General features: G+C 44.3%; 1 protein-coding gene and 1 long non-coding RNA gene across 2 annotated transcripts; one reads left to right on the top strand and one right to left on the bottom strand.

The window, feature by feature from the left end:
- Nucleotides 1–1,299: 1,299 nt before the first annotated feature.
- Nucleotides 1,300–8,710, bottom strand: LOC116390709 (uncharacterized). Its single transcript, XR_004213191.1, has 3 exons — nucleotides 8,408–8,710; nucleotides 5,916–6,605; nucleotides 1,300–4,289 (listed from the first exon to the last, which is right to left on the bottom strand). It is a non-coding gene; the product is annotated as an uncharacterized LOC116390709 (long non-coding RNA).
- Nucleotides 3,559–7,983, top strand: phox2a (paired like homeobox 2A). Its single transcript, XM_031860650.1, has 3 exons — nucleotides 3,559–4,259; nucleotides 5,608–5,795; nucleotides 5,952–7,983. Exons 1-3 carry the CDS (start codon nucleotides 4,037–4,039, stop codon nucleotides 6,444–6,446), a joined length of 906 nt encoding a protein of 301 aa, XP_031716510.1. The 5' UTR covers nucleotides 3,559–4,036; the 3' UTR covers nucleotides 6,447–7,983.
- Nucleotides 8,711–8,735: the final 25 nt, after the last annotated feature.

The following is an 8,735-nucleotide window of genomic DNA, read 5'->3' as shown; positions in this document are numbered from 1 at the left end:
GTTGTTCTTTGAGCTTCCATGATGGATGGATCTGGCAGTCTCTGTCTCTCTCTGACTGACAGCTTCACTTGTTTTTCAGACCACCACCGCGTGTCACGGGACAGATACCGGGCTGCGGCCTCCCGCGCGGCTTTTCTTCACACCAGTGTCGCCGCTGTCCCATCTTTCACTCATCCCTTATCCCCATCATGTCTCTATCCATACACCTCTCCATCTCTCCATCAAGACCATCCAGCCATCCATCACAGAGACCAGTCTCTCCAACCCCACACCACCCCTGACGCACGCACACCCACACACACAAACACACACACACAAGTTGCCCTATACATGCTGGCGTCGATAGAGCCAATCTGCATGCAGCCCCGCAGATCTCCAGTCGGCGTCTGAGGGGTGGAAGACCATCACAAACAATTACTGGGTGCAGGAGAGACGGGAGCAGAGAGGGAACAAATGTTGGGAATTTAATTAAGATTTTTCTACAGATCGTGAACCCTTTCGTGCTTGAAATAAACCAGGACGGACAGGGCAATTACGGGTGTGAATATATGGCCTGGTGCTTTTTTTTTTTAATAATACATTTTGCAACCACAGCGCAGAAAAGAGAATCTCTCAGCAAAAAATGTTTGGGTCAGGCTTTCCACCCTATAGTTATTTATGATGCATCAGGGTCGTTAAACAGAGAGCCCAGTAATCAAGGGACACATAACAACAAATCACAGAGAAATACCATGACTTTTATTATAATAATATATTCTTAACTATATGTTTGCCTTCGTTATACCTGAACTTGTGGTTAATTGCTTAACTGCCTTAATCGCTCCTGCTATTACAACCTGTTTTAATATTGGATATTGTTTTTTTAAATCAAGGACAAACTGGTCACTGTAAAGTGAACCGATCATTTAATGTTAACTCAATCATAACTTTGATTAGAAACGGACAGCCGATATTTTAAGTGCGTCCATAAGATTTCCCCCCTAATAACCCAGTCCTCCAATGGGGCTCATAATCCCTATAGTCAGGGTTCCTCTCTCAGGGGCCCTCAGGAGCCTCTAGGGGACCATTGTGTCCCCCTGTGTTGACTCAGACGTCATGAATGCCAAAGATCCCCGCAACTGTTTCCGTCAAATCGCCCCCATGAATGTAAAAGTCCAAAGTTAAAGCCTCCCCAGAGGAGAAGTCTCCCCCTGAGCTGGAGCACTATAGGGCGGATTAGTGGCCTGGAAGAGACCGGTCCCGTCTTTGAAGGGATTAAAGTTGAAATGCCTAAATGCAGGAGAACTCGCTGGCTGCTCTTTTTTTGGGGGGGGGGGGGGGGAGGCAGAAACGGCCTGGAGAGTTTAACTTTGAAACTGTTTAAGTTTCTCGGTAAACTCACCTCTGAACCCACCAGACGTGGGAGCTGATTGGTTAAATCACGAGGCTGATGACACGTATTTATTTAAATTGCTTCACAGGGATCGCACAGAACTCTATATCGGTGTTGCAGCATTTTATCCGAGTTCATTTAGGAAGGGAAACTATGCCATCTTGCATTTTGGGTCTCAAGCATCGAGGCCTATTGTCGTTATCTCTGGAAGGCATGGTGCACAAAATCTGAACATCTTTGCAGACGATTTTTTTCTAAATTGGAGCAAAATATTTGGGTTGATATTTTTGCATAAATAATTAGATATTACTTGGAACACTGTGACTATACACATTCGACCCGAATCAGAAGTTTATAGAATAAGACAAAAGACGAATTCTGCGAACAACTGAAACTCGATCAAGAGCGGGAGTGTAACTCAGATTACAAACTGGAATCATATAATGAGAACATGTAGAGCATGTAGAGTGGACCAGAAGACTGCGAGATGTGTCCTCTTAAACTCAGAGAGCTCTCGTGGCCTTGATGAGTGACGTTCCATCTGCAACTGTATCAACAGGAGCCCCGCGTGCCGCCCCGCCCCAAACATCCACCAGCTCCTCACCGACCACACAACGAACGCTTTAAACAAATCGTATTATTTATACTTATTTGTAGTTTAAGCGAGTACAGGCGCGGCGAAAACACGCATGCGCGCGCGTGTGTGTTTTCTGGGTTAATGACATCAAGGAGCATCGCGTACAGCCTCTGGTCAAGCAGAGATAAAAGCGCGCACTTTGGAGCGCGCGCGCTCAAGCCAAACTTAATTATTTCCTCGCATGCACGTTAAACGTAATTTTTGGTTTGTGGGTTGTGTTATTTGGTGAAATTTATCCACTAATAAAACGCCTGTTAATTTAATGAACACAGTCTGAAATGCAGCCGTGCCGGTTTTAAGACTGCATGGAGCGCGCGCCTGCCTGCCAGTATTCTGGTTTCAAGTCCTTTCTGTGTGTTTGCGCGCGCGTGTGTGTGATATGGGGGCCGTGTGGGATATGACTTATCACATTGTATGACACCGAACAATAAACTTAAACCAATTTATGAAGCGTCAATGCGTTTATGGTTAGCCTGTCGCGGTTGCTCACTTGTCTCCGCAGCCAATTCCCTCTCTCGTCCTATACATCAAAGTGACGCTCACTCTGGTGACATCTCCGTAAAAAGTGATCGGAATCAAATCAAAGCTTTTAATCTCACCAATCACCGTCACATCTGGACGTTTTCCACCACGTAAAGACTTCTGTGGCTGCGCTGCAGTTGTTTCGTTGTGCCGTGTGTGGGTCAGTGAAACTACATTGACCGGCTATACGGAGCGTTATTTGGGGCTCAAGCTGCACCTGCTCATTGAGATGCATTTTAGTCACTTGCAAATAAGCTACTAATTACACTGTTTCGGCATAAACTAATCGTATAGGGGCTATCGCAAAAATATTCAGATATCAGACTCTCCAAGACCAGTGAAATTATGTATTTCCTGAGTGTAAGTTTTTCTTGTAGATGCCTTCAATATCGGACATAATTCAATCCCTAACCGAGCGAATATTGCTCCTTTATATTCAGTTTTTAGGCCTATCTTATCTTGTGATATTTGACCAAACGCTACATTCCTATTCATGGTGTTCCATCCCCAAATGTCCCAAACAGTCAGTCCTTCTGCCTGAATGCGAAACTATTGTACAACCGGTTTATGATTCACTTTTAGAGGCTGTGGTGTGCTGCTCTTTTCAGACTGAATTATAGCTCGAGCGTTCCCTCAACATAGTGGGAAAAGAGAGGAAAGTGTTCACCTAAGCTCAGATAAAAAGTATAGAAGTGCCCGTCTTGGTTTAAAATTGCTCCTTACATTTCTTCCTGGAGACTTAACTTATAAAAACGCAGTTCATAGCTTTATTTAAAGGAAATTGGAAGAAACCGACGCCTGGTTTTGGTTATGTGTGCGCTGAGAAAACTTGACTCGCCGGCATTAGAAGCGTCCGATAAAGGAAGCATCAACATTTCAACAATTTTAATGAAGAAGTCGTTGTTTTTTAGATGATTTAACTCTGCTGACACCTGCGAGCTCGCGATGTTCTGGAGCGCGTGGGCGGTGCAGTGAGCGGTGGGAGGGGGAATAGGGGGGAGGGAGGGGGGCTGTCCGTGTCCACGCTCACTCACTGGTGGCATTGTCATGGAAACTAGACCACCGCCTCGCTATTGTCTCGCGCTCTGCCAAGTTTATTATAAACACTGCGCGAGCCGCAGCGCACTGTCAAAACGGAGCGCGAGAGCAGAGAGCGAGCTGCAGTCCAGGGGAAGAAGCACCGAGGGGAGAAAAACCCAGGAGCAAGAGAAAGTGAAGGAGGACAGCGGAGAGCTGTAGAGAGAACAAAAGGGAAAACATCTGGATTATTTACCAAAGAAAAACAGCCGCGTGACAGTGAGATATAAAAATCTGGACAAGGAGTTTTGAAGAGACGAAACCAACAGTCCCGGGAGATACTGGGGACACAGACCAACTCCGACCGGTTTGAACAATAGTCACTATATCTCCTAAAAATAAAAGGCGGCTGAAGACACACCAGAGCTTCTCAGAGTTCACCTCGTCGTGTTTGGCTTGCAGACCGGTGTTTGCACCGGCTCCTCTCCATGTATAAAATGGATTACTCCTATCTGAACTCCTATGACTCCTGCATGGCGGCCATGGAAGCGTCGGCCTACGCGGACTTCAGCTCGTGCAGCCAGGCCAGCTCCTTCCAGTACAACCCGATCCGGAGCGGACCGTTCTCCAACCCGGGCTGCACTCCGCTCAGCACGGCCAGCTGCACCCTGGGAGCGCTGCGAGAGCACCAGCCCACACCGTACTCCTCAGGTATGGAGCCTGTTTTATTCCTCCGGAGGTCTGCGGGGACATACAGATAAGATGTGGTTCATTATAGGCTCGTGTTTGTTTTAAACGTGGAAAACACGTTTAGTCGACTCATCATTTTCTCTGACTTTGACACACATCGACATTTAAAAAGCAAAGGAAAAAGGAAAATATCTAATTGTCAACTCTATTTTTCGTTTTTGATGACCATCAGTTTCAGGCCTAAATGGTTTTACGTGGATTTTTATCTTAACAGACTTCATTCCAGATTTAGAATGAAATCACTGCAGAATAAAGACATTTGCATTAATGTAATGATTTACAGGTAATGTGTTTACATTAATGATGACAAGAGATTTTTAAAGGTAAAACATTGTATTTCTATGGTAATTAAACAATATGTCATATAGCACACATCAATCTACAACAGCCTAAATAAGAATAATTTTACATATGCTCATATAATAATAATACGAATAATAATAATAAAACATAATTTTTAAAAACGAAATCATCCTTGACAAATCTCACACACACACCTGTTGGCAATAGGCCCACCCAACAGAAAAAAATGTTATTCATTTGCTTGCAACCACTGGCTAATTGTGTCCAAATTTAAATACGATTTTAAACTAAATATGTTGTTCGTTTATGTTCTTAAAGCAGTTAAGTTCTGTTCCTTTCTGATTGAATTTCGATTTTGACAGGATTGACTTTAAATAACCCATTGTGACATTTCTAGAAGCCGTTACTCCAAAATAACCAATACATTTTAATTGCAAACTGACCGCATATCTTTACTGATTAAGGTTCACGTGCTGGATTTGTAAAACATTTTATAAATTCGATACATAAATGAATAATAATCTAAACATATAATATGATAATAAATAAACAGCCGAATTAGTTTTAAGCCTTAACCCTCTCTAAGGCCTATTGCGAGCCGCAAAACTCAGTCAACGTTATAAAACAAAGAAAAGTTTTAGGCCAAATACAATACAAATGTACAATGTTGATTTGCGTATTTCACACATTTGTATCCTTTTGTAATCAAACAATTAATCAGACTTCAACAAACCAGTAAATAGGCCTATACTGTAGAAACACAGTTTGTTAATTAACGAAAAACTGATGATGACAGATTTCCTGATGACGTCGTTTAATAAAAGTTATTTTCCTTTCTTTCTTTTTTAAAACCCGATGAGTTAAGAAAGGTCCTGCTTCATCTACGCGGGGCCTCTCCTTATCATTTAAATCAGGGGCCTCTGCTGTCAGACCATGTTAAATGTTGCTTTTCGACCACTAAACTATATATATATATATATATATATATCATGTTTCCCCCTCACAGTCCCTTACAAGTTTTTCTCGGACCCCTCCGGCCTGAACGAGAAGCGGAAGCAGCGGCGCATCAGGACCACCTTCACCAGCTCCCAGCTGAAGGAGCTGGAGCGCGTGTTTGCCGAGACGCACTATCCTGACATCTACACCCGCGAGGAGCTGGCGCTGAAGATAGACCTGACCGAGGCGCGAGTACAGGTGAGAGGAACAGGCGTTTAAACTGCTGCTTTCTAATACCTTGTCCCATTTACTTCTGTCTGACTTTATGGTTGTTATCTGACATCTATCTATGCCTCCCACGCCATGTCTTTTACTCACATATTCATTTTTTTTTTAACTTTGTCTGTGTAACAGGTGTGGTTTCAGAACAGGCGCGCCAAGTTTCGTAAGCAGGAGCGCGCAGCCAACGCCAAAGTCAGCAACTCTGGCGGCACCACGGGCAGCAGCTCCGGCAGCAGTTCTGGATGCAAGAAGGGCGGAGAGCTGAGGTCTTCCTCTGACGACGACGAGTCCAAAGAATCCACCTGCAGCCCCACGCCGGACAGCACGGCCTCCCTGCCGGGCTCGGCCAACGGGAACCTGGGCAGCCCCGCCAGCCTGAGTCCCAGCCCGGTTCCCATCAACAGCGGCTACATCAACACCTCCAGCTCCCCGGTCCTCCAGGGGCTGAAGCCGCCCAGCTGGTCCAGCATGGGGCCGTCCAACCCGGCCGTGGCCCAGCCGGCTGCCCAGACTCAGGAGATTCTGAAGGCCTGGCAGCCGGCGGACAGTATGACCGGGCCCTTTGCTGGAGTCCTGTCCTCCTTCCACAGAAAACCCAACCCCGGCATCAAGACGAACCTGTTCTGAAGCACAGGGAGAGAAAATGAGAAGCAAAACATTGTGCTGTCTGTACTGGAACAGTGAAGAGTTTCTTACCCATTATAACACTGAGTTCACTGGGGTAGTCGGCTGTATAGGTCAGGGAGGCCCTCCGTCATCCAAAAAAAAAATAAAAATCCTGTCAAACTGATTCAAAGCAAAGACAATAAAGTCAAACGTTTTGGTCACCATCTCTCAACCCTAAAACAATATTATGCAACTGCACCTGCAAAACTCTGGACACGGTCAGTTTCCTAAACCTGCGATGACTTTAACTCTTCACTCTCAGAAGAGTAGCCCCTCCTCCGCAGATATAAAACACTAAAAGGATGTTTGTGTGTCGCCGAATCACAACCGCTTTTGACTTGATAAACACATCAGAATATGCATAGCCGCATTTAATACAGCCTCTTTTCACTCTTTCTTGCTCACTTAGAAACTCAACATTCCCACGGAGCCCTTTGGAGAGCCACACATGCGCCCTGATGAGCATGGCGGTCAGGTACACGCGGGGTTTAAAGCAGAAATCTAAACATCACGCTCCGGTCTCTGCTGGGGAAAACTAAACAAACTAAACTTTTATCCTCAAGCACAACTTCCTCTAAGCTCTGCTGACACACAGACTCCCACCAGAAAGGGAACAGGGTCTTTGCCTAAGCAGAGCAGGGCACCCTCAAAATCCAATTAGAGCAGCAGGGTCCAGACCAGACACCTCCCCAGTTCATCCCTTCGTCCTCCTTATTCTTTACTGTATCAAGTCCTGACTCCCTTAGTCTCATCCTCAATGTAACCCCCCCTCCTTCAGGCTTTATGGTCCCATCCCATCTCTCAGTCCCATCATGCCTTTCTCTATCAAACAGTGGGCACTTTGTTCAAATTCAGCAAGAGGAAAGTAACAATTTGAGGCTCATGGAGTTCCCTGTCCTGTTCTTTGGGTGGAGAGAGGTGTAAAAGATGTAGTTATCCAAAGAGCAGAACCTACACAGCTGTCAATCTTAATTATTCCTGACTTGTCTCATGGTACTCCAACATGGTTTATCACTGTTGTCACTGACTGAAGAGTTGTTTGATGAGTCTCCTGCTGGACTGATGGGAAGGAATGAGTTTGTTGCTTCTGTCTGCGGTGTGAACTCTATCGGACTAACAACTCATCACCCACTCCGGCTCTCTCATCAGTGTTTTTTATTTTTATTAACTCTCCCACAGCCGACGAATATGGGTCTTTGTCAGAAATGCAACACAAGCTGGTAACATGTTGGCAATATATAGAGAGAGATGCAGACAGTTGCTGGAGTTTTCTACTGTATGTCCATAACTATCTGTTCCGTGTTTCTTTTGCAAAAAAATGAAAAAAGCAGCTGTTTGTATTTCCTCTCAACTTGCGAATTGTGTATCATCTCTATTTCATTTTGTAGCAAATCACTGAAACAACACTGATTTCAGAGCTGACTTTTTAAAGAGGGTTTACTCCAGAGATCTACTCAAAGAGAGGGGGGGGGGGGGGGGGAAACATGTATTTATTAATATTCTTTATTATGTCAGTGAGGAAAACCCCACACATTTCTTTGAACTGCTCCTGAAATTTTGTGACTGTAAATTCCGTAATTAGTAATATAAATATTAGGTAGCCCTTTGTTTATTCCCCTCATGTTGCTTTACAGATTTATTTCTCTGCGGAGCATCTGTCAACACACGTCCATGAAAACTATGAATCGACAGAAGCTCTAGTGAATGAGAAGTTATAGCACTACTCTGAATATTCTAATAAATCTACATTATGGAAGCACTACGTGACGCGTTCAATGATCTGGTTTGTTGTGTGTAAACAGAGTGTTGTGTGTTATGTGCAGACTTCAGACACTAACAAAGCTGCGTTCATGAGCACTGGACGTACGAGCTCCTTAAAGTCAAATAAAAAGTGACATGACTGTCACGTATTTTCATGTTACCTCTCCTTAAAATGAGGCCGGTCTACAGATCATAACCGTTTCATCCTCTCAGCTTTCCCTGCAGACGACAACAAAAAAAAAAGAGGAGAATAAGCGAATGTAGAAAACAAGTAAGATATTAGATTTTAATTGAAAAAAAAAAAAAAAAATTACATGGACAACTTACATTAACTTAACATAAACAAAAGAGGTGACTACATGGAGGAACAAGATAAAAAGGGAGTGTGTCAGAGAAAAAGACAATTGCGCGTCTCTTTTTCACTCACTCTCACACACTCTCTCACACACACACACACACACACACACACACACACACACACACACACAC

This window comes from Anarrhichthys ocellatus, unplaced genomic scaffold, assembly GCF_004355925.1.
Source record: "Anarrhichthys ocellatus isolate YVR2014 unplaced genomic scaffold, GSC_Weel_1.0 scaffold24, whole genome shotgun sequence".
Classification (NCBI taxonomy): domain Eukaryota; kingdom Metazoa; phylum Chordata; class Actinopteri; order Perciformes; family Anarhichadidae; genus Anarrhichthys; species Anarrhichthys ocellatus.
This window is presented reverse-complemented; position numbering and strand designations above follow the sequence as displayed.

Excerpts from the sequence above, each read along its gene's own strand:
- phox2a (XM_031860650.1), top strand. The coding sequence starts at position 4,037 with ATGTATAAAATGGATTACTCCTATCTGAACTCCTATGACTCCTGCATG. Across the intron at positions 4,260-5,607 it reads GCCCACACCGTACTCCTCAG|TCCCTTACAAGTTTTTCTCG; the intron begins GTATGGAGCCTG and ends TCCCCCTCACAG. Across the intron at positions 5,796-5,951 it reads TGACCGAGGCGCGAGTACAG|GTGTGGTTTCAGAACAGGCG; the intron begins GTGAGAGGAACA and ends TCTGTGTAACAG.